At 37.3% G+C, this 26,796-nt stretch overlaps 1 protein-coding gene across 1 annotated transcript in view; it reads right to left on the minus strand.

Moving 5' to 3' along the window:
* Nucleotides 1-26,796, minus strand: part of ARHGAP21 (Rho GTPase activating protein 21) — a 75,664-nt gene that overhangs the window by 35,680 nt on the left and 13,188 nt on the right. Inside the window, exons 3-5 of the mRNA XM_009330570.1 lie at nt 19,605-19,697; nt 15,562-15,640; nt 9,114-9,168 (exon numbers count right to left, since the gene is read on the minus strand). Of these exons, the coding sequence (XP_009328845.1) occupies nt 9,114-9,168; nt 15,562-15,640; nt 19,605-19,671 (201 nt within the window). The 5' untranslated portion in view covers nt 19,672-19,697. The remainder of the gene's footprint in view (nt 1-9,113; nt 9,169-15,561; nt 15,641-19,604; nt 19,698-26,796) is intronic.

A 26,796-nucleotide genomic window follows, 5' to 3' on the forward strand; every position in this document is an offset into this window, starting at 1 on the left:
AGCATTTATCATTGTGAAATTAACACAACATTCAAAATGATAAATCAACGAGAAGCATACAGCATACTTAAACAATATCCTGTTATTGAAAAAAACTTTAGCATGACTTCGTTCAGTTTAAACATAATGAAATAAAAAGCCAACGCAGAGCCTGCCAATGCAACAGAAGATTAAAATGATTTCTCAGGGCTTTTACACGCTTAGGCATGGTATCGTATCACAGCATTTCCTGTCCAAATCATAACATGCTCAATTCCAGAATATCAATGTGCCCTGTCTTAACATTAGACAGGTTATAAAAGCCCAAGTGCAGCCATAAAATTAATACAGAGCAAAGTACAGAGGAGGGCGAGGCATTTACAATACTGCTGCAATGTTACACTGAGCATTAGTGAAGTGCAAAATAGTAAAGCACACAGAGAGAAAACCGACCAAATAACACAGGCGTAAACCACAAATTAAGAGATTAGCATTATGAAGAAAATTCAGCTCAGACTATCTAGCTCATTTCCAACAAGCTTGCTGTTTCATATTCTTGCTTCTCACAAATCATTAAGAAAAACATGCCTTACAAAACCATCAGAGAAATGGCTACTGTACATTTCTTACCAGTGCTGTGACATCCTTTGTAAACTGCAGCTGGCAGAAAACAGGAAAACATAGTAAAAGCTGCTTACAGATGTAAAGACAGAATTATGTTGTCATATTGATGTTGGATACAGCAAGCTAAAAATACAACTACACTGATTTCACTGGAAGGTACCAACAGAGGTAAAGGGCAGTAGAGCACAAAAAATAACTTCACCATCCTTGTGAGCATGTCCATCTCAGGCTTTTATCCGCTCCTCGCATTTATCCTCTACCCTTACAGAAAGCAAAATACATTTGTGCCATTTTGCTTTGGTGCATCCCTACAGCTGCCTGCAGAGAGCTCTGGCTCTATGCAACAAGATTTCCCTTCCACCACAGCAACGTTACTGTCTCTCATTTCCCCTGGGCTGCTACCATCCCTGCTTCCTGGTGACGAAACAACGGCTTTATTATGCATTTAAAACAGCACGCCCCTTCCCCACATATATCTGAACATGACCACAAACTGTCAGCTGACTGCAGCTGCTTTCATGCTGTACATCTGAAATTAGAGGAATGATGCTGCAGAAACACTCTACTCGTGTGATTTGTAATTTTTTTCCTCCACTCTCAGTAAAAATCAAGCCAGGTTTCCACTGGCATATTTAATGGAGGGAAGGAACATGCAAAGATAAATATTTCTAAATATTTAAATAAGTGGGTATTTAAGATCTTGATAGGCTGTAAGAATTAAAAAAAAAAAAAATTGGAAAAGATGCTGAAGACCCAGAAAAAAGACAGAGCAAGAGACTACTGGCATGCAAGACAAACAAAAACAATCATCCCCCCCAATCAGAAAACAATTATTACTTTATACAGCTGATAAAACAGTTCAAAACCTGGGATACGCAGACGTTACACCAATATAAAATACACTGCATTTATGTTTTTGTAAAACATGCCCATGGCAAACAATGCTTCATTGACTTTGACAGCAGAAAGGCTAAATTCCAAAACTGGTGTGATCTGATCGTAGCTGAAGACTACAAATGAGTATAAAAATCAGTTCTCAGCTCTTGACAAAATTTATCACAGATACTAAAACATCATCTTCAAAAGACAGCATTCTCACAGGGTCCAAAATAAAATCAGCTAGGCTTTCTCCTCCCTCCCCCCAATAAAGAGTATGTTTCAATAATTGCAGGTATATCCGGACAGACAGACTGCCAGTTCTCAGTAAGAGAGTTACTGGAAAAAAGGTTTTGATGATGGAAAGTGTAGTTTCTCCTTTGAACCTCATTCCACCCACCTCCCAAGAAATCACTGAAACAAAGCTGAACTTTCTTCCAAGAAAGAAGAAATTTCTAAATAGGGGCTGTGGCATTTCCACAAAGGAATATTAAATATCTTTTTTTCATAATTCTGATTACAGGCCTACAGAGAAATATTGCAACTTACAAAGAAATGCACAGATCCGTTCCAAGTAATGCTGAATGCTTATCCGTTCCAAACGCTGAATGACGCACTATCAGCCTTTTTACTATGAAATATTTTAATTGCTTTAACCAGAAGGTGATGGTTAAATTTTTAGAAGAGGTTTAGAGACTAAAAAATGTGAAGTACACCAATACACTTATTAGCATTTATACACTATTTTGATACTTCACATATTTTGCAACCATATATAAAACACAGTTTGAATATTATTCTCTTCTCCCTTTAGGTCCTTCAAATGGTATAGTATGTGGAAATACTACCTTAATCCCTAAGTGATTACAATAGAGGATATGCTCATAAAAAAGCCATTAGGGTATGACTTAAATTTAAGTCTCTAGAAAGCCTTAAAAATAAAAAAGCTTTCCAACTTAAAAAAAATTTTTTTTTTTAAAACATCCAGATCAGTGATGTTCCTGATTCAGACACCAGCCAAGCCGCTCAAATTCCTACAGGAGCTGGGCACTCGGCAGTTATTCAGAAGTTCCGACATGATCAAAAAAAATTAGTCTTGATGTTTTACAAGCTCTTTCCCACTTTCTCAAAACAATGGCAGTTATGGAAAGCTTACCATACGAATACAACAATTTAGAGTTACATTAACAGCTTTGACGGATAACAGCTCTGCAACAATTACTAGAAGAAAACTGCTGCACTTACAGTAAGAACTCAGCGTGTTTCCAGTTACTGGGTACAATTTCTTCCCTATCTTGCAATCTGGTTTTGTTTCACCAAGTTTGCAAACTCCTATGGCAAAGAATTAATTTCATACTGCGAATTTGTATAACCATTAGCACATTAAGGGTTTAACTGGTAAGGTAATACATTCATGCTGTATGATATGCAAAATAAAATTTAAGGAAATAAAGCATTCTGCAAGATATTTTATTAACCTTCAAATTCAGCTGAAGGGTTTTGCCCGCATTTTTCCCCCACTTCATTTTATGCCACTTGATGTTAGAATAATGACAGCCGATGTACAAGGATTCCTCTTAGTAAGAATCATGGTGAAACCTTGTACTTTCAAGAGCTTGAGCCAACCATGTCCTACACCCCTTAGTCTAAATCCATAAAAGCACGTAGGCATATGCTTCACTGAGGATGAGTATGCTTCACCACGCTTCACTAACGGATGAATAACAACACTGATTTCAACCAAACTACTTACAAAATCGGAGATAAGCGTTTTGATGAATCAGAAGCTAGTGTGCCCAGCACCTTGCAAGACTGAGCTTGAAGCATTCTTCCTTCCTTCTCCAACCAGTTTGGCTTCAGATTGTGTTTCTTTACTAATAAATTCTTCTCTTCCCCGGTCCTAAGTTATTCTCACATTTAGCATGAGTACGGGAACTACACACCACAAAAGGTTTTCAGCAGTCTTAAAAGGAAACATTTTCCAGTTACAGTTTGCTCTGGCAAGAATGTTAGTAATACAGCTCAAGTGGTTTCATTTTACTCTGAGACACCCAGCAAACACTACGGTCAGATAACGTTATTTGGGAAAAAAACCCGCACACCCTTTCTTCCCAATGGCAGTGAAATTTTAGTATATAGAATTTAATGCCTTATGCCCAATGAATTTAATTTCCAAATACAAGCTGTGCAAGAGACTTTCTTGTAAACATTAGTCTAAATTGAGGTGAGGAGAGTTGATGCAATTGGTATTTTCTAACATATGCAATGTTAGATAACAAAGTTTAAGCCTCTTCTCCTAGGTCACTATGTCTCCACACCACACCCCTCCTTCCATTGTACTTGGGGCCTGAGCTTTCATATTAACCTCTGCACACATCAGTAACTGCATCAGTACAAAATCTGAAAGTAAACAAATACTCCAAAACTCTGGACTAAATACAGCTACTTATGAAGACACCTCTACTTCTTAAAAGTAAAGCAAATGAAAATATTTTAGTTTGCCAATGAAACAGTCCCATTGCTCCATTAGGTCTGATGCAACTGGATGGTCTCAGGGGAAAAAAAAAAAAAGACAATATTGTTAAAGTTGACTGTGGGCAGACCTGTAGTCAGAGGCATGAGGTTACTGGGACATATAAAACTCTAGAATAAATTTCCTTACGTAAGTTATTTTTCTTTTTTCTTATCTTTTAATACAGGTGCATCACTGGCAATTTCGGGGTACTACAAGGCCTTGACAGCTGCCAAATTCCACAAAAATTTTAAGTATCAGAAATGGCAAAGCAGCAAACTCTCCTCTTCTGCCCAGATCTCCCAATATACTGCAAACTTCCATATCACCTGACTAGAAAGTGGAAAAAAAGAAAAGACATGCTTCAATTGCCTTTCACTCACTTTCCTGGTCATTCCCATCTAGGATTTTTTTTGTTCCCCTACTATCTATGACAAAAGAAACATTTCTGTTCAAACGTGGTCAACTTTCAGTTATCAATACGCAGTTTCAATAATCTGTCCTTAAAATAACAGACCAAGATGTAAATTCAAAGATATGCAAGAGGGAACTAAACATATCAAAAACATATAGTAATAAAAAGTCCCTTTTATTTCCACATTTACCATTATTCACAGAATGCCCAATAAAATCTTTTTGTAAATTAAACTACAGAGATCTTTCTGGAACACTAAGGCATGTTTCAACAGACTTGTACGCTACTAAAATTTAATGGTGACAACACCTAGGACTAGAAGTAACCTGCTACCTTTTGGGGCACTTCCTGTGAAGAAATGTTTTTTTAAAACTTATTTGAAATGAAACTGCTGGAGGTAGGATAAAAGTTATGAAAGATGAACTTTTGAGTGGGTAGTGAGGGAAGTGCCAGAAAATGAAAGACGAAAATCAGGATAACCTACCTATAGCGTGTGTGTTTATATACATATACACAAAGTAGATACACATAGTTACAAATATCTACATATATTTACATATAATAAACCCTATATATAAACATTAATATGCTACATTACAAATAATCTTCCAGATGAACAGCTCCAATGTAGATCATATTGAAGATCCAATTTTTAAGAGAGTGATATTTTCAAGTGCCTGATACTTAAGAATTCAGTGACTTGTAAGCTGTATTGTTCCTTACATACACAAGGAATGATTAGCAAACAAGCAGATTCCAACATGAACTTACCTTGAAAAAATGGTCCACAAATCGTGCATACTAAGGACACCCTAACACATACACGTTAGACACTGCAAAGTCTATTGACAAGAGTCATAATAAGGCTGACCTGTAAGTGGGCTTAGCAATTTCAGTTTTCTCTCTCTAGGGAGCACCTTTACATTCAGTATTTTCTGTGTAGCACAAAAAGCTTTTGAACAACTGAAAAGTGTCACAATTTGAAAAACTCATATTAAATTTGTTATCGAAAGGCTACAAAACAGCAACAATTCCATCAAATACACTTGAGAAAAGGAACTATTTGTAGTCGACCTAAATGCGTCTTCCTGTTTGTATGAAGTCAGTGGTACTAAAACCTACAAGATGCCAAAATTCTGTCAAAAAAGGTTGAGAATGCTACAGAAATTGTATAGGTACATCACATTTGAAACACTGAGGAGAGTACGATAAAATAATAATAATCCTACTCATGGTCTCAAAATGGTTACTACCTACAAATGTTTCAAGATTATCAAGAGATTATTTTAAGTAAACTGATCTCAGATTTGAGGAGGAGCATGAAAAAAACCCAACACATTTGTAGCTGTCAAGAGTTCAAGTTTTTGTCATGGAGAGAGATGTTTTAAATATCCTTTCCCCCATCCCCAAAGTGACATTTTTCAAGACCATGCCAGTGAACTAACACAACTGACACCGACTTCACTAATGGCAGGTTTTCACATGTAATTCCCTTCCAAGTAAGGAGTGTGCACATGCCACACAGGGTGATGACCTGTGGATTGGACCACTTCATTGTTACTATTGATGAATGGATTTAAAGCCCTGTCTTCAGGAAATTCAATATACCAAGAGGCTCACAGACATATATGGATATTTCTGAAGACTAAACTCAAGGTTTATAAATAGCAAACTAAGGATAGAAACAAGCAACTGTGCTCTTTATGTGGTTAACCTAGCAATCAGTCATCACCACATGGAGTAGACTGCCAAGTACTGTAAAACATATCACAACCAGCATCATTCCTGAATATAATGAAACTATTTCATCCTCATTGCACTAGATAAACCTTTCATTAGCTCCTACTACAATATCCAGTAGTGCTTTGAATTTTTCCATTTTTACAGCATACCAGTATTTAACATCAACAGTTTACAATGAGTGATACCATCTGAAGATATTTACAGTGAAATTTATGATGTATGTCAAAGGAAAAAAACTCAATTCTTTAACATACTATAATAACTTAAATAACAGCTTCAGTGACAAAAGTGTTTTTCCTCAATAAGGGCACTGTACCTTACCATTTATTGTTCACTTTACACTTATACTGACACTACCACTACAGAGATTATTGTTATCACTTACTTATATGAGCTGTACTTAATTCAGGAATAAGAATTCGCTCTGAGGTTTATATTTTATTTAGACAGAAGATTTCCACGAAAGCTAATACAGCATTAATCACAAAGATAAAAATAGAAAAATAAAACCAAAAAAGTATGCAGTTTCTCAGCTGAAAACAAAACGTTACTGTCTTTTCACGGGGAGTGAAAGGAACAACATTCTATGCTGTTAGTCTGAAAATATTTTAAACATGAGTATTCAGCTTTGAGTAGAGCAAAGTTCTTTACCAAATCTTGTAATGAGAACAGTAGATCCTAACATCTAAAGGCTGAAGATTAATAATCACCATCTTCAGAGGAATTGCATAGATTTTTCATTTGACTGAAGTTACAGTGGTGCACTGTGTCTCAGAAGACTGCTAATTGTTATTTTAGAAGTGGTAAGATTTTTCCTCCTCTGTGGTGGTCTAAGAGGGAGAAAACTACAGGCCACAACTGATGACTTCTGTTATATGATGCAATTCATTTCTACCATCTGTATCTTCACATGTTGCAACTCTGCCATCAAAGATTAACACCTGAAAACATATATACCAAAATACAGACCGTGACAGAACCACATGAACAACTGCAGCTATCAGAAGTCTTTTCCAATAGGCCTGAGTACACTCAATGCTCTGTATCGCAGACCACAGAAAACATCCATCTCTTCATGGTTTTCCTCTGGCAGATGCTATGTGGAACTGATAGTCCTCAAGACAAGCCCACTTTTACCCAAACAAATGTGTCATAGCAAACAGGAGCATAAACCCTCCACGTTGTATCATAATCACGTACCAACCCAACACAACAGCAAACAAACAACTGTCAGAAGGAACTCATACAAGCTATAGAGGCAACACAAAGCATTTTTTGCAAAATGACAACTCTACCTCTTAAACCTAATCCTCTTTCTATCTTCAGAAGAGGAGCCTGGAATACAAAATTCACAACTCCACCACATCTTACAACTCAAAAGAAACTTTTTTTTAATGACACCTGGAAATTATTCCCACACATATCTCCATTTTTTTTCTAGAACTCCCACAGGCAGATTTTTTTTTTTCCCTCTTTCCTTTACTGCTGAATCTCCTCCGGGAGAATGACCTTATTTTCTTTTTACTAATATCCTTCTCTAGCCCAAAAGCAAGGTCTCTCTTTCTTCCTCTGCCCCCATTATCTCACTCGTTGATATAACAAGTTAAATTCCAATCAATCGTTTTTCATCTATGCTCCACCTGAAGCTTGCGCTTCATGTTTCATCAGCGGAGGGAAGATGTGCCTAAGAGCTTCTCGCCCAGCCAAATACAAAGGTTTAACTTTAAACCTACAAATCTTGCCTTGCCCAGATCCTTAGACTGTTATGGCTACAAGACTGCATTACGTGCATATGGCCATTCAGATAATTTAAAAGTTAGAACCATTCCTGCATTTCTACATATTTACAGTTCCAGTTGAAAAACAAACAAACAAACCACCCACCCAGTTTTTCCCTCCCACTTATTCATGCAATCAAAACTCACCCCCCTGCCCCTAACATTTTCTGTACTGGATTACTGAAATATTTCTTTATCAAATGTTCTCAAAATATCACTTCTATTCTAATAATCCTGGCTTGTTGGCCTAACTGGCTGAGTTCCTATACTAGCCTCTATCCTCACCTTCAGCTCAAAACAGAGTTTCTTGTTTTTTTTTCTTTACCCATGAATTTGTCCTTTAATACTGGAAAACAGCTACTGAAACCCACAGGTTTTTCTTTACTGTTATTTAAAGTCAAGTCTTACTATTTATATGTGGATTAGAAAAATACAGTTTTCCAACTACTAACCTTGAAAGTCTACTCCCTGCTTGTCGTCTTCTCATTTCCTCTACTTCCAATTAAAAATAAACTAGAGCATATCAATACATCAGGTGTTTTTCTAATTCTTCACAATATGAACTTACACAATATTTTATTCACAGCTCTGCTGGACTTAGAGACACTAAATGGGAGATGAATTATCTCACTATATATGCAGGACCTCAGTTCAAATTGAGAACATAGGAGCACTAGTGTAACAAAATATTTACAGCAGTTACAATTAAAAAATTTGTAATAACCTTCAGCAAATTCATCACCTTGCTTCTTTCCTGGAAATCCATTGACAATTAGTAATGAAAGCTGATTTTAAGCGCCATATGCTAGTTTTTTAATTCAAATTTAGTAATGATTCCCAACTTCTTTAGAATTAGACAACCTAGTGAAAGCAATCCAATTCATAAATTCTAACATAAGGAAACTAATCCAAAATAGAACAGCGTTTCTATTTTCATTATAAGATTATTTTTTTTTTTAAACAAGATGCTAGAAGTATCATGTGAAGAAGGTATTCTCCCCCTATATTTGGATTCCTTTGAAATTTCAGCGATAGCAAGCAAGTAGGAAAATATCTAAGGAGTGACAGAGAGATAAATGTTAACTTTAATTATTTGCTGGTAGCACAGTTCAAAGAGTTTGTAACCAACTGCAAGACATTTTTCTTTAGTCAACATACTGTCTGAATATAAGCTTCATAAACATACCAACTGAAGGATGTCCTCGTCTTTTGGCATAACACTAAGCTCCAATATGCTGTCACTGAAAGAAATAGGAAAAAAACACCGTACATGAACTTTTGGAAAAGATTTTCAATTATTGTTAAAAAGCTGATCCATTAACTTCCATAGACCAAAATCATTCAAAAACTCCCACACTCAGCTATTCTGTCAAATTACTTTACACAACAGAAATAAACACTGATTTCCATTAGAGTCTTAGCAAACAAGAGTAAAACAGAAATCTGACTGAAGGGTACATCTGTATTCTCAGCAAAACCAATGTATTAAGCCAACACACTGTCTTTGTCAGGTTCGCTTTTTTTTTTCCTTCTTGAGTCCTAAGGTACATTAGTTGTTTGGAGCTTCTTGGACAAAACAAGGTGGCAAATCTGTGAACACAAATTAAAACTTCCCTCTCTCTTCCATTTAAAACTAAAGTCTGTTAGCACTCTTTAAAATTGCTGAGGAAACGTCATAACCACCACATCATGTGAAAAGTGGGCAATAGCACAGCAAGCACTGACTTACACCTTTCTGCTCCAACCACCTCCTAGCAGAATCAATTTAAACGTATTTAGTCAGATGACATCTGAAATATGGATGAAAAATGCTTGCTATCTGTAAGTGCTGAGTTTGTCAGTCTGAATTGCTGAAACCACAAGCAGCAGCAGCATAAAGATTCAGGAATCCAGATAGTTCAATCGATATAACTTAAATACAGGCAAAACCAGGACACCAAATGTACAATGTATCAGTTATCCAGAGTCAAATACTGTAAAACAGTGAAACCCACAGTTAGTATCTACCAGAAAAAAGTATTTTCACAAGCAAGAGGGAAGTATATGCTTGTAACATTGGATACAGAACAGCCGAATTCATTATCTCATCTGAGATAGAGGAATACTCTGTTCACATTCATTAAATGTAAACTGGAACAGGTACAGAGAAGGGCTACAAAAGAGATGGCTTGTACAGACTATTTTAACTAGGCTCACAAAACAGAAAATGAAGAGATTATGACTGTGATTTAGAAATCTCACGTTACATGTCACAAGACGAAAGGATATTTAAACAAATTGGCCAATACCAGCACAAGAAAAGAAGCATACAACCTAACTGGATATATCAGACTAGAAATTAGCATATCTATACTGGTCAGTACAATGCATTTGCTGGGAAAAGACAAAACCAGCACAGAGACGGGCCACCAACCTCAGGGCACGCGGAACAGTCTATGAAAGCACTGAGAAGAACCTCAGTTTCTTATTTCTGCAGAAAGGAAAGTCATCTTCTCAAACATGTAATGTGTGATTTATTATGCTTTCTTATATGAAAAATGTTTTTATTTTGTGGTTCCTTTTCCATTTGTTAGCAACTGCAGACATAAGGCTGCATTCCAAAATAGCAGAGTAAGGGTATTTGGTTTCACAATCTTCTTAAACCATTATTCATTTTGGAAAAAAGTGTTCTCCAGGCAGCATAAATTACTTCAGTTTTAAAACCAAAGATCAGCAGTGATAGATTTAAGTTTTTCTTTTTAAGTCTACGCACAGCTAGGAAAAAATAAGTCTTCAAAAGTCTTTCAAAGATTTTTCAGAATATTGAATTTTAAGAAACACAGAAGTATTGACTTTATGTGCATTTACAATAGCATTTCCCATTTTGGCTGAATGCATAAACAGCAACACTATTTAAAATGATTCTTTAAAAGTAGTGACATCAGGAGCTTTTGCCTAAACTCCTTTGTATGGATATTAAACTATTTAGCAGTTGTAAAACAAAAAGAGAATATGAAAGAGATACTATAGCTTGAGGCATTTCCAATGAAGGGTTCAGATTTCATTTCCACATGCGGGTAGCATGTATGTGTAAAGTGTATTAGGCAACTTATGGTTTGATAATAATCAATGCTTATTTGCAGGATGGACTTTGGAAGTCAAAAATATGATGAATAGCACTGTTGTTCTTCAAGTGCTTTTAATATAAAGGAAAGTTTCCTATTTATAATTCGACACAGAACAAACTATTCTCTTATACAAGTATTTTGTGCCCCCCCCCCCTTTTTTTTTTTAAAGAAAGGGATTAAATCCATTTACACTGTTTAACACCTTTTTTAGTAGCCATCCAAAAAAGGAAAGGGTTCCATTCAGGAACAATGTTTTATACATAATTCAAATAACTACTTAACTATTCTATTCCAGTTTGCCTGCAGAACATTCTGGAGACAATTTGGATCTTCCTACTTTACATTTTGTGAAGTGCTCTCAGAATGTTTTTCAATTCTCATATCAGAAACAAAAGTATTAAGGAATAGTTTTGGTATATTGTACTATATAATGTGCATGCAAATTATGAACTAGAAAGCATTAAAAAGAATCACCACACAGAAACTGACATTTTACACTAAAATATTAGACACAGTATTGTGAATTCTTAGATACATCTATCATGCAAATGGCTTTCACTACACATTTTTAAAGTCAACTTTAGATTTATTGACTCAAACTAAAGCACTATGATGCACTGCCATCATAAAGACTATCTTTTGATGCATTATTTTGTATTAATGAAATAAATTCAGTAGTTAAACTCTGTACATTTCTGAGTAACCCCAACACTTTCAAGAAGTATTTGCAAAGAGGAACAAGCAGGAGAGACTTAATCATTCAAATTCCCCACAGCTCAAAAAACAAAAGTTGGCAATCAGAATCTGTTTCTTAGAACCATAAATAATTTAAGGAGTTTACATTAGTAAACAACAGATCTCCAAGTTGATTGTGTAAACAGATAAGAATAAATTCTTAATGGACCAAACAAACAACTATTGGTAAAGAGTAGGAGACCTAGACTTAAAAGTGATCTCATGACTAATCTTACAGGACATAGTTATTTCTAGCAAGTCTTCTGAAGTGTGCCCTTCACCTTCCAGAGGAAATAATCATAGAATCATAGAATAGTTTGGGTTGGAAGGGAACCTCTAAAGGTCATCTAGTCCAACCCCCCTGCCATGGGCAGGGACATCGTCAACTAGATCAGGTTGCTCAGAGCCCCGTCCAACCTGACCTTGAATGTTTCCAGGGATGGGGCATCCACCACCTCTCTGGGCAACCTGTGCCAGTGCTTCACCACCCTCAGCGTAAAAAATTTCTTCCTTAGATCTAGTCTAAATCTACCCCCCTTTAGTTTAAAGCCATTCCCCCTTGACTGTCGCAACAGGCCCTGCTAAAAAGTCTGCCGCCATCTTTTTTACAAGCCCCCTTTAAGTATTGATAGGCTGCAATAAGGTGTCCCCAGAGCCTTTTCTTCTCCAGGCTGAACAGCCCCAACTCTCTCAGCCTTTCTTCAGAGGAGAGCTGTTCCATCCCCCTGATCATTTTCATGGCACTCCTCTGGCCCGCTCTAACAGGTCTGTGTCTTTCCTGTGCTGAGGGCTCCAGAGCTGGACACAGTACTCCAGGTGGGGTCTCACCAGAGCAGAGTAGAGGGGCAGAATCACCTCCCTCGACCTGCTGGCCATACTGCTTTTCATGCAGCCCAGGATACAATTGGCCTTCTGGGCTGCGAGCACACATTGCTGGCTCATGTCCAGCTTTTCATCCCCCAGTACCTCCAAGTCCTTCTCGGCAGGGCTGCTCTCAATCCCTTCATCCCCCAGCCTGTATTGATACTGGGGGTTGCCCCGACCCAGGCACAGGACCTTGCACTTGGCCTTGTTAAACCTCATGAGGTTCACGCCGGCCCACTTCTCAAGCTTGTCCAGGTCCCTCTGAATGGCATCCCGTCTTACACTATCAGTGTAAGTTCAGCTTTGCTATCTCCAACCAGAGCAAAATAGATAACGTTCTAAAGACAGCTTGAAACTTTTCCAAGAACAATACAAAACATAGCTGAATTATATCCCATCCATAAGTCCCACTGGAATTTATGGGGATCATTTCACTTAGGGCAGCTAAGTTCTGATGTCTGCAGCATTATATAATGTGGACAAACAGCTACAATTCAACAACTTTCTAGAAAAATAATGAGCAGCTATGGAAATGGAGCTGCAGGAGTAATCTAATTCAAAAATCTGCAAGTCCAAACTGAGTTTCATTGCAAAACAGCTGAACAGTGAGTGTGTGGGGGAACTTTTTTCTTTAGAGGTAAGAGAGGATAAAATGTGTTGAATCCTTAAAAACTGACAATCAGAAAAATTACAGAAGAATAAGCATTTACAGTCAGCAATATGTTTGAAAGAGTAATTAAAATCAGTAATTAAAAATACAGTAATTAAAATGTCTAGAAAACCATCACACAACGTACTAAGACTATAAGTGAAACTGTCTTTAGTCATGAATAAAGGAGATTTCAACTGACAACTTAGCCTTTCAAAGGGCCTTTCAGCAAGTGGCTTGCACAAAGCCTACTAAAGAAACTAAGGTGCGCTGGAAGAAAGATTAGCTAAGACACAAAACAGAGCAAGAACTGTGTCACTGGGTATTTTCAATATGAATAGTTTAAGTACATTCAAAAGAGAACTTGTGCAAGACCAACCTATCAAGAACTATTAAATCAAGTGATGCAGATAAAGCCTTTGGTTCAGCAAGTTCCTAAACCAGGGATTTCTGGAAAGTGGGCTAGTATTATCTGACCAAATATCACTCTGTTTTCAGTGTTTTCATAGTCTTCTCCAAGGAATCCATTACTGGATATTATCAGATATTATTTACTGACATAAACAGACCATCAGTCTGACCCAGGATGGCTATGCTGATGCAAGAACGGCAGGCTAAAGCAAGAAGCATACACCATAATGTAATATTACTTGCCATGAAATGGCAGCACAAGAAATAAAACACTTTATGCGCAGAACAAACTGCTCTGAGCAATTAATATTTATCTGTTTATGTTAAGAGGTTCAGCTGAAGACTTCCTGATGGTTATATTTTCTGTATAAAACACTCAAGGATACACGTGACCTTTTGTTACAATCTTCTGTAACGTACACATCTGGCTCAAGACAACAAATTGTTCTCCGCTCCTAACTAACAATAGCATACCTTCATCTTCTGTGCACTCATGGAAATTAGGGGGACAGATGCAGCAGTGCGCTATACTGTTCCTGGATACACTAGATAATCACTGATAAGGCCTTGTTCAGGTATCCCTGGTTTATCCACAGTGGGCAGGGGTTGCATTCTGCTGGGATGGTTCGCTACCCACACACACAGGGCTGAAAACAAAACTTTATTCACAGGCAGACCTACGGTTAAGAATCTCTGACCGCGTAGGCCACTGGAAGATGTGATTGGTCTCTTTTTTGCATTAAGGTTGAGATTTCATTGACTGATGTACCTGTTGGGCATGTAAAGCAATGTCCCATGTCTTGGGTATACACTATTGTACAATATTACTGTCTGTACAAATACAAAATGGAAAAACAATACATGGCTAGTGTTATCTCCAGTAAAGGTTATTAAAAAAAAAAGATAATTCCACCTTTCTAGCTCTTGTATAGAAAGCACTAATGACACAAAACGCATTTCAGTCTACCTTGCCTGTCATATCTTTGAACACAGAGTTTTGTTGTTTCAAAAAAATGCACCCAGGATGTATATGTTGAATGAAATCTTGAATAAAGTCTCCACTGAAATAGAAAGATCAGGATCTTATTTTTCCTACTTCTAACTGTAAGCATATCTAAGTCTTAATACATGAAGATTCACTAAAAATAGAGCATGACATATGAGATGTATTTAGAAGACATTTTTCCATGCTGATCATAATACATCTTTTTTCCACATAACTCATTATTATATTGGAAACTTTTTGCTATAGAACAGAAATTGACACCAAGAAAACTGTAAAAATGGAGGCAGATACGAGACATGAAGACAAGTATCTAGATTCATATATGGACATGATTTAACAAGCCCTTGTGACTTGCAGGAGCAGTAAATACTACCATTTTCTCAACTCTGTGCAAGGTTCCTAACTTGCTGCAAAACAGAGGAAAGCCAAGATGTACTGCAGATGTTTTGCAGGTGTGCACTAGCATAAAATTTTTCCTTTACCAGATATGCTGATTTCTAGTTATCAGATCTCATAAGCAAGGTAGATTTTTCTGATTTTCTTTTTAAATTGACACATGTATGTGTGGTCTATGTATACCTAATCTGCCTATTTTAAGCTCAGACAATCTTCCTTTGTAGCACTCAGTGTGATTTGCTAACAAGGGACAAGTACTGACATAAGAGGACTGTGGCACATTTCAGCACACCCATTCTCAAACCTTTCCCAGCATTCAGTAAATACATGAAAACAGAAACAGCAAAACTGAACGTGTGTTAAGGAAAATTTAAAAATACGATTACTTTTTCACAACCACCATAAGTGGTCATTTCCTGATTAGTATAGAAAAATAAGCGTGACATAATAAATACTAGTATCTTACCTGTTCTGTATTAAAGCAATGACTTGAGAATATGTCTTCCCAATAACACTTTCTCCATTGACTTTTATAATTCTGTCACCTGTAAAGGGAAAAGTTATACCTTACATTAATTTGTCTAGACTTTTTTTATTATTATTTTGTACTTCTGTACCTCACAATAATCAAGATCACCAATATATTAAATTCAAGGTTACGTCTTCTATAAAAATGAAAAAATAAGAAAATAAAAGAGGCACAATACAACTACATGTAACCATATACAGGATGCCAAGTTTCTACTCTTTTCTCAGAACATTTTCAGATGTGGTATCTTATTCTAAACTTCCAAATGAATCACCTAGGAACTCATAGAAAGAAAACCACAAGCAGGTGTAAGCTATACCAGAGGCTCACTTAAGTATTCCATCTTCAAAATAAAGCTTTTGATGTATGGTAACACATACTGACAACTCTGCCCAGTTCTTAAGCGAATTGAAAGTAGACATTTCATTCCAGCACATAACCTCAAAACAAAACCAAACTTTAATTCAGAACACTATCAGGTGTAACTGTACATATCTCCTTTAATAGCAGCAAATACTGCAATTTTGTACTTCTTCCTTTTGAGAAATGAAGAACGAGTATTTTGAAAGGCTCCAGTTTCCTCCTTCCTCAGAATAATCTGGGTTCTTTCCCAGACATTACTGTCTCTTCAATGCATCTTGGACAGTGTAATGGGTTATTTCTTATTCATATAGATCAATCTTTAGACCTAACATCACTTTTATCAGGTTTCTCCAAATGGTTTGTTGCACCTTCCTCATTAAGAGTTTCATATACTCTCATAAATTAAGTGGCAGATATATCATGTAGCGCTATTTTCAGCTTTTGATGAAAAACCCATCCCATTCATTCACCAAAAATGGTATTTACGTCATCTCTGATCAGAAGAGCAGAAAGGTATCTTGAATTTACTAATGAGGAGAAAATGGTCTAAAGGATTACAGATAGGAGCTTTGGAAAGCTGCTGGAGAAAGAATAACTGAAAGAAGGGACCCATGCAAAGTGAGCCAAAGGGAATGGCTTTTTCAACACTGCTTTAGAAACTGAAAGCGCTTTTTGTGTTTCTGGCGTGAGCAAATCAAAGCACGAAAAAAGCTGTTCACTCTGAATACTCAGCCTGACTTGGTGGCAGTAACACTCTAAATGCTCATGCTCTGTGGAGGTTCCCTATACAGACCCCAGGGATTTCCAGACTTACCAAACCACATGGATCTGCTGACTGTTTTTAATTTGGTCTGCACACACAACGTAACATCATGCAAATAAATTGGTGCAATATTTTCAACTTTACAGAAGTTTATCTATGCCCTTTTATCAGCTGGTTATCACCCTCTTCCTCACCTGAAAGAACTCTCAGAGTTTTGTCTCTTACTTCCTAAGCTATGAAACAAAGGTTGGTGGCAACATTTAATGGCTGCTAGAAATCTACATGACTGATAAGCATCTGTGATGGATGGCAAACCCCCACTGTTGCATACGCACAGACACCTCACGTAATTTGGCTGAGAAACTGGACTTTCATGAAAACAAAGGTAATTTTGAAATGCTCAGTATCACACCAAAATAAATCTTTTCAAAAAGAAACGCTATAGTTTGTGCTAAAAAATATTCTTATTGACAAGCTCTGAACCCTGTCCTTCTAGATCGTATGGCAAGACTTCCTTAGAACACACCAGATCCTTCTCTGGAACTTAAAACTGGCTTTTTTCCAGGCTGTTTCAGAACTTGCCCACAGATATAGATCTTTACAGTTTTTAGTGGGAATACTGAGTAATTAGGAGTATCTTTGAAGTAGGTCATATCTTATCTATTCTTGTGCAGTTTTTATTTTTCAAAGAAACAGACTAGGTTACACACAGCAGTGAAACAAGTCTACTTGAATCATGCATCCAATGAACCTGCCGAAAAACTCAGGTGGGACACACTGCAGAACTGGTTACATGAAAGAAGTGGGCGCAGGCAACTCTGCAAAATACAACTTTGCTCAGTTTCAGGTACACATAAACGGGAAGGCCAGTGCCTGTTGTGCAAAAAAAGGGTATAGAAGCATGAAGGCTTCTTCTAATAGCTCTCTATCAATCTGGTGGCCCATTAAACACCTTTGATCGAACTAAAAATTAATCTGAATGCATTTACACCATCGCCCTTTCAACACAGGTTTTAGTTCTTTATATTCCTGCATATACATAAATGACAGCATGAAGATCAAGACATGGGAAACGTGGATCTGTTTTGGCTGTATTTCAATATTTCTAAAATATTTATGTTTGGAACTCATAGATAGGTTCTTTTTTAATGAAATGCCTCAGAGGTTAAAGATGGGAAGTATGATCTTTCTAACTCTAACAAAGATAATTTCACAGGAGTATTCAAAAATACTCAGAATGAATTGTCTTACATTTAAGGTTTTTTAACCTATTCCTCAAATTTGCAAGAGTATTCCAAGCTTTCTGGTGAGTAGCAGCCAGGTAGGCTCCTGAAACAGAGCTCATTGATTCTGGGTAACAAAGCTTGGGTTGAGACTGTCAGTATTACAAAGGACCCTGCAGCAGTGAAATAAGAATTGACAAACATAACTACCTAAACTCATATTAGATTTTCGAGTATTTTCTTTCCATTAGTGTGACCATGAAACAAAGCCAAGTTGAATTAAAAAAAAAAACACACCACACCAAAACACAGTTGATTCTACAAAATAAGAAATGTATACAGTGTCTGTATCAGAGGTTAAGCAATCTACCTTGCTGATCATTCCCTAAGTGTTTTATAATATAATTTCAAGATAAGAGATATATTAATATATTTCACCCTAAAGTTTTAAACAAGAAATAGTGGCATGACCCAATTAGATATAACTGCTATCAGCAGTGTGTGTTTAAGAATAATATTCTGGTAAATTAAAAATGTATCTTCTCATTTATTTTCTGTTCTTTATTCTGGGCTCCTAAAAATCTCTTCTATGCTTAAAAATAAAACATTCTCTACAGATTTAATCTCTTTCAATTTGGCAAACACTGAACAGAGTAGAAATTAACATGGCTCCTCTGTACAACTTCAACATATGCTGCGCTTTATCAAGCCAAAACATTTGTTTATATAATAGCATTAAAATAATGCCAAAGTAGCCCTTCCCTTAATAACTACTTGAGGAAGAGTTCAAAAAGAAAAATGCCTTATGCTGTACAAGAAGGATCTAGTACTGTTTTTAAATTGCGATCATCCTAGAATATTTGCATTTCTTTAAGAAGAAACATACAAAAATTATTCTATTCCAGTCAAATGCATGTACATAACTGTTTTCAAAAGAAAATATCAACATCCCATTATCGACACAAATATAATCCTTTCATAGAACATATGTTTTGTCATATTTTTAAGAACAGAAACCTGTGTTTGTAGTGGTATCCACCTATGTAACTTACTGTTTTGACACTTGTAAGACTTCCCATTCTAACATAGCTTTTTTTCCTTCAACGCTTAAAGGTGTGACAAAGTACCTGGCACTTCACAAAAAACATGCTTTCTGCTCTCCAGTTTGATTAAATCAAACAACTGAACAAAATTTGATAAGAGATAGACTTGGATTGTTCCCATTTAATTCAAAGGAGGTGGAATAACTTAAAGGACAAAAACCTGAATGTTTTGAGGTTATCAATTTGTCACAAACACAACAAATAGGAGCTTACAGGTGTCATTTTCCTCCCTTTTCTCTTTCTCCTCACATATTTTACCATATACTTGTTCTTTCTTTTTTAAAGGATAATAATACAAAAAGACTAAGACTTTAATGCCTTAATACATTTTATATAGCACCTCCTGAGAGAACACAACGGTGCTTTTGAGATGAAAAACACTGGAGAACAATTTAGAAGAGAAGTTTCAAACTTCTGAAGGAAAGAACAAGGTTTAAATGGAAGACAGAACTATATGTAGAAGCTTAAATCATATGTATTTTACATCATGTACACAAACATGCTATCGGTGTTACAGAAGAACGGTACCTGTGCACAGTCCAGCTTCAAAAGCAGGTCCACCCTCTTTAACTTGTTTAACAAATATGGTATCCATTGGCTCCAGTCTATTTCTTTGTTTTCCTAAGGAAGAAAGAATATTGCTTAAAAGCACTTAATTATACTGCATTACAATGTTTTTACTTTAAGGATTATTGTGAAATGTAATCCTGCCATGTTCATCATTACATTAAATACTCAAGTTCAGTTTTGGATGAGGGAAGGAAGAGAGACTAGGAGTCCTAAAGACAGCATTTCGTTTGGCTACACTAAAGATCTTTCAGGTGCCTGGGGAAAAAAGAAAGGGGAAGGAGGTGGAGAGAGAGATGTGTCTCAAACTTAAACTTGCGAATATGTCCCATTAAGTGGTATTTTTCAGGTTCATTTCATCATCTCATTGCTACTTCATCCTCATGCTGATGCCTACACTATTCAGTAAGAATTACCCCTTCCTCTTCTAGATTCTTATCTGGCATAAGATATAAACCCAGACAAACTGAGTAAGAATTAGTAGTACAAACTGAAAAATAAAATTTTAAAATCTTTCCTTAGAAGAAAAACACATAACTTTGATTTATAGTCCTCATAGAACTCTAACACTGATTTTCTAACAGTGTTTTTCAGATGCTCCAAGATGAAGCCTAAAGTTTTCTTGAAGATTTATCAAAATTCAAAGAGCAATGTATAATTCAAAGTAAATTATAATGTCTGCACATGCTGTATGTATCCATATATACACAATATAAATGTAGAAGTTAGTCTACTTAATTAGAAACCATAACACTTGTTCTTCTTGCCTTCTCAGTATACACTTAATTTCTATGCTTCTAGAAACACAGGTACTTGTGCTTTAACATGCATGCCACCAAATCTAAGTAATTGTTAATTGAAGTAGACACTGCTTCCAGATATCAAGATGGGGGGGGGGGGGGGCACAGAAAAGAGGGGGGGGGGGGGGGGGGAACACAGGACAATGCAGTAAAAAAAAACCAAACAAAAAACACAGGAAAAAAACAAAACCAAAAAATAACAAAAGCAACCCCAAAACCACAACAAAAAAACCCCTCCACAGCTATATTGCAGGCTAAAATGCAGTGATGCTGTCCTGAGCTACATCTGTATGTAGGTAGGGCCAGTTTATAGCTTCTACACAGTTTCGCTAGTGTAATTTTTATGCCAGTGAGCTAAAAACAAAACCAAAAACACACCCAAAAATAAAATTTGAAACTTTGTTTCCAGTCTTCCAGAAGACTGCACTGTACTTAATTTGTTCTACAGTGTTACTGGTCTCCCCTGACGCACCTATCCTACACGGTGCAAAAAATGAGCGCTGGCACAACCTCAAAGGTTACAGCCGGACAAGCTTTTATAACAGCCTTGGTCCCTCCCAGGTCCTATCACCTGTTACTACCCTTGTACCACACTCTCAGCTGGTGAAATATCACCCTTTGGAGGCTACATGATGAGCCAGCCTGGGGAACTGATGTGGACTGAAAATAAGCTGGGTCTGGGTTCCAGTTTACCAGGAAACCCTGGCATAGGGGAGAGGATGATATAAACTGCAGAAAAAGCAGGAACAGCAGGAGAGAATAAAGGGATTGCTTAAAACTGGCACTGCTCATAAAAGAAACTCCTTGAAACTGGAGTATTAGGTTTTAATCACTTCTTCAGTGACTAATCTTTGAGTTAGGCACAAATAGCACTGCTTTTGGAAGTACTTTCACTACAGCTTTAAATGTCCCACCTGGCCACGTTTACTAAGCCACAGCATTACTTATGGAAGATAAATAAGGTGCCCCCCTTAACCTTTTTTGGGTCAGTTTCCATATGGGAAAAGCTCATTATTTGAAGAATTTTAATAAATTGCAAAAAACCAGACTTCCCTCTGACTCTGATTCACATTTTTCAAATACAAGTTTTGGCCTAATGCCTTCTGCAGACCCTCAGTGTCCTGCCATTTTACCACAAAGCAGTTGAACAAAATGGCTTACTCACATGGCTCTAAATGGCCTTCTCAAAATAACTCCAGATTGGTAGAGAATAATCAAGAAGTTGATTTGATAGAATCAGATAACTACTATATACAAAGCAACTGAATTATAAATCAAGAAAATCCAGCTGGTAGCTCAGTCCCCAAATACTTCAAAATTTGATTAGCAGGACACAGCTACACAACACACAAAATGCTCTTTGTGAACCAAAGTTAATATCTGTCATTTTTAATCTGCTGATTTAAACAGACACTGAACACATGATGGGTCTCATCCTTTAAGAGGCAGTAATGTTTCAGCAAGTTTAGACAAGCTCCAAGAATAATTTGCCCAGATGCCATGAACAAAAGGTTGCTTCAACCACTTAACAAGAGTGAAGTTAAAGTATGACCTTTTATAGGACCAAACATCCTTCCCAGTGTTGTCACTTAAATCTTTTACTGAAGAGATTTACAATCCCAAAAGTGACAAGAAAAAAAAAAAAATGGAGCTCCTATGGCATTTAATTTATAACATTTAATATCTGATACTTATAACCCAACACCAAGGGCCTACCTCAGCTTCCTTCGCAAAATGCTCATCAAGAAGCGTTAGTGGCCTACTGCTGGTTTGCTTAACACTCAAATGCTACTTTATGCCTTGTCCATACCTGAACACACAAAGCAAGACGTCAAGCAGATAAGGTTACTCCCATTCAACATCCAACACAGAATACCTTTAATACACTTCCCACTTCTGAGCTAGAGGGGAAAACTGTACCAATTTATGGAGACCAGAGACTGAAGGCTTCTCTGAACATCTGATTTCTGACTGACCTGTCAGCTACACCAAGAGGTTCTTCAACAATACGGGCACTCACTTCAGGTTTTCACAGCTATTTCATGGACCAATTCACAAAGTTGATTACGCATTAAACTTCTTTCTTTGTCCTACATGCAGAAGGAGGCTATATTGAACAGTCATCCTTCTTCATAAAAAACTGAATCACCACCCTAAAGATAAAGACCAATTTAGGGGCAAAAAATTAGGATGCAAGTTTTAAAACGTTGTTTACGTTTGCAGGTTCATTTGACAGCTTAGTAATATTGAAATACAAGTAAAGACAAGAAGAAAACCTAGGAGTCCCAAGCTTTGATAGATGAATACATGCTCTTCATTTCTCCTTGGTCTTTTACATACTTGGATACAACCCAAAACTTCTTTCCATCAGTAACATATAAATAAACTTACTCGAATACATAGCCTCAAAGTGTATGTTTATATTTTGAGTTTGAAACTCAAGCAAAGCTAAACAATATTTTCTGACAGGAGGAGGTGACGATACTTTCTTCAGAGCAACTGAGGGGGAATAAATCTTGCAGATGTGCACTCAATCATTACAGAAATAAATTCCAAATAAAATGGATAATCTAATAACTTACCTCATGTCTCAAAATTTAACAATCATTACACTTCAATTTAATCATGCCTAAATCTCCATTGGGTCCCGTCTGCACCCAGTCATCAGGCAAAAGCAAGATGCTGTCCAAAATCTGAGCCTACACTTCCCTCCTTCCAAAGTCCACCATCTACAGCAGATTATCACAGTGAAACTTTTACACTAAGTTCTCCAGCTCTGCACTACATAGGGTCAGACCGGATTCACAATTTTCCTTCCTAATACTGAAAGGCCTAATTTTTTTGAGCATGCCAGCAATTCCTTACAAGGTGATACAGCAAAGAACAGTAAAGCAGCTCACATTACTAGTCTGTCAGACATGTAGCCTTATTGGACCCTTGCCAGGCACAACTACAAATTGGGCGAGGAGTGGCTGGAGAGCAGCCCTGCAGAAAGGGATCTGGAGGTGCTGGTCGACAGCAGGCTCAGTATGAGTCAGCAGTGTGCCCTGGCAGCCAAGAGGGCAAACCGTATCCTGGGGTGTAAACACAGTATAACCAGCCGGTCAGATCAGGTGATTATCCCGCTGTGTTCAGTGTTGGTGCGGCCTCACCTTCAGTACTGCGTGCAGTTCTGGGCCCCACAATTTAAGAAGGATGTGAAGGTACTCGAATGCGACCAGAGGAGGGCAACAAAGCTGGTGAAAGAGCTGGAAGGAATGTCCTATGAGGAGCGGCTACGCACCCTGGGCTTGTCTAGTTTGGAGAAAAGGAGGCTGAGGGGCGACCTCATTGCCCTCTACAGCTTCCTGGGGAGGAGATGTGGAGAGGGAGGTGCTGATCTCCCTGGTATCCAGACAGGATGCGTGGGAATGGTTCAGAGCTGCACCAGTGGAGGTTTAGACCAGACAACTACCTGAAAGGAGGTTGTAGAGAGGTGGGTGTCGGTCTCTTTTGCCAAGTAACAAGTGATAGGATGAGAGGAAATGGCCTCAAGTTGCACCAGGGGAGGTTTAGATTGGACATGAGGAAAAATTTCTTCACTGAAAGGGTTATCAAGCATTGTAACAGGCTGCCCAGGGAAGTGGTTGAGTCACCATCCCTGGAAGTATTTAAAAGACGTGTAGATGTGGCACTTAGGGATGTGGTTTAGTGGTGGACTTGGCGGTGTTAGTTTTAATGATTCTATGATTAGGAAGCATTTCTTTACTGAGAGGGTGGTCAAACGCTGGAACAGGCTTCCTAGAGAGGTGGTCGATGCCCCAAGCCTCTCAGTGTTTAAGAGGCACTTGGACAATGCCCTTAATAACATGCTTTAACTTCTCGTCAGCCCTGAAGTGGTCAGGCAGTTGGACTAGATTCATTGCAGGTCCCTTCCAACTGAAATATTCTATTCTGTTTGCCAGTGCTTTTCCAGTGCCCATTACTGCATACTACTTTGCCTCCTCCCTCCTTCTCTGTACTTTTGTAAACAACTTTATAATTAAGCATTACATTGCAGGCTACCAGCAAGTAAGACAATTTCTCCCAAATCTTCAACTGCAAGTGAAAAACAAGACATTACGCACACACAAAGAGCAGGCAAAAGTGTGAGTGGCCAGGAACACACTCACATGTGCAAGAAAGCAACGCAGATAAAAAAGCACAACTTCTGTGAAAGAGAATTTCATATTTACTTCATTTCTCCACAAATGTAGCTATAACAGAGGTGCAGTCTTACGTAAGGGCAATAAAAAAAATAGAAGCATATAAAGTTGCTAAGTACACAAGTTAGCTGACCAGAAACTGAAAAACAGTCCATAAAGATAAAGTTGTCCTTTCCTTTATCAGTCTTGTGAGCACACAAAAATCACCAGCATGAGTAAATGGTCACCAGTCAGAATAAATTAAAACTCAAGTTATTGTCCAGGCAGTAACGTAGTTTTACTAACAAAGCGACTAAATTATTCCTTGCAGTGCAACCACTCCCTTAAGTGATGCTAGTCAAATGAAAATTGGTGTCTGAACTTTTACTTCAGAGATTCAGTATCATCAGAAATAAGGAAATAAAAATGAATCACCAAGTATATAGAAGGCTCAAGGCAAAATTCATTGGCTTAAACAAGGACAGTAAGGAATCAGGAAAGTCTTTATAATGAGGTCCTTAGTCTAAATAAACAAAGTTAAGTAGTCTGAAGAAGCACAAACACCTGTAATCAAATGCAAGACAAATATAGAAAAGCAGTTTATTGCAACAGGATTTTTCCTAGCCAACATATTTTTCATAGTTCTATGCAAATCTTCTAATTAGTCAGCAACTTTCAACCAAAACCCACTAATTGCTACCTTCAATAACCAGTGAGATCAAAGTAGAATCTACAGAATTAAGCATTATCTTGTTTCAACTGTTGTTCAAATTAATGTCAAATAAAAATTAAAGACTTTCTTCATAATACATATATTTACCATCATTTATGATCTAACCTTTATACTACCTGGATCTACTAGCTGAGACTGCAAGTCATTACCACCTTCACAGTCTGATAGGGGAAAGTAAGTTTCCCATTGTGAAGTTACGAGGAAGCTTTCCTGACAAATGTCTGAGATGCCAGAAGCGGCAGAGGGGATTATGTTGCACTAGCACAGACATTGATTTGCAAAATAATAAAAGTCTAATACGCTCCTTCTCCCTGATAAAAGGGAGTATTAAAAAAATTACTACTTTTAAACAGAACAGTAGAATTAAGAGTTGTTAACATTTATAATTAACTTATATTAGGGGGTCACATACAGCAAAACTTTTCCTAACTCCCCTAAACTTGACATAGAAAGTAATTTTATCCAGGTGCCAATTCTAGCTTAATCCCCTAAAATGCCAGTTTGGAATACAGCTGCTACAAGGAACATAACTAGTATTACATCAAATGCGGTAACCTTGAGCTAGTTTTAAGCTACTCTTTGCAGACCAGATGGTATTACTATACTGCTCTGCAATTCATCTGGAAAACAAAATGACATGGCAGAAGTTGTATTATTGAATCTACCAACACACTACAAGATAGCAACAAGCACATCACTTCTGTAGTCATTAACCTTCCAATATAAAACACAGTCAGATAGAAACATCTGAGTCATAAAGACTACACAAAGGACACCTCTCTGACAAAGAGAGGTTCACATTTTGAAGAGGAAATAAAAAACCCAAAAGAAACAAAACAAAAAATCCATGCCAAAGCACTGTTGCTGACATAGCTCTTCCTTTCTTTTTGACCTGCAGAGCACAAATCTGCAAGTGTTTCGGGACACAGTATAACAGCATACTTTCTTACAAAGTCTCTCCTAAGAATCTGCTGCTTAAAAACATGCCATTTCTCCTCTTCCTAGAGGAAAAAAATCTTTGTCTCAGGGCAGCTGAACTGTCCTTAGAAATCCTCATAACACAGGAACTGAATAAAGTCTACAGAGCTTTGTCAACCTTATACAGAATATTTTTACGCCTGGCCCTATGCTCAGCAAACAGCAAGGGTTTGGAATACAGCAAAATTCTTTCATTTTTATACTAAAGAATCACCAGCCCCATGAAACACCTCAAATTATTAAATTAAGACAGGCTTCTGTGTACATCTTTCTCTGACTCAAGAGGGAGGAACAGTCTTCTTGAACACAAAGATCTGCAAGTCTGCTTCTGGATATCCAAGGCATTTGCACTCTATTGGTTCAACAATGCCGAGTGGCACTGATTCATGGGACGCCTTTCAGGCAAAGGGAGGAGAAATATGTACAGCTACAGTGGGACAACTGCTTCTAAGTGATAACTGAATCAAAAACCTGCTGAA

Source organism: Pygoscelis adeliae, unplaced genomic scaffold (genome assembly GCF_000699105.1).
Source record: "Pygoscelis adeliae isolate BGI_AS28 unplaced genomic scaffold, ASM69910v1 Scaffold27, whole genome shotgun sequence".
In the NCBI taxonomy this organism is placed as follows: Eukaryota; Metazoa; Chordata; class Aves; order Sphenisciformes; family Spheniscidae; genus Pygoscelis; species Pygoscelis adeliae.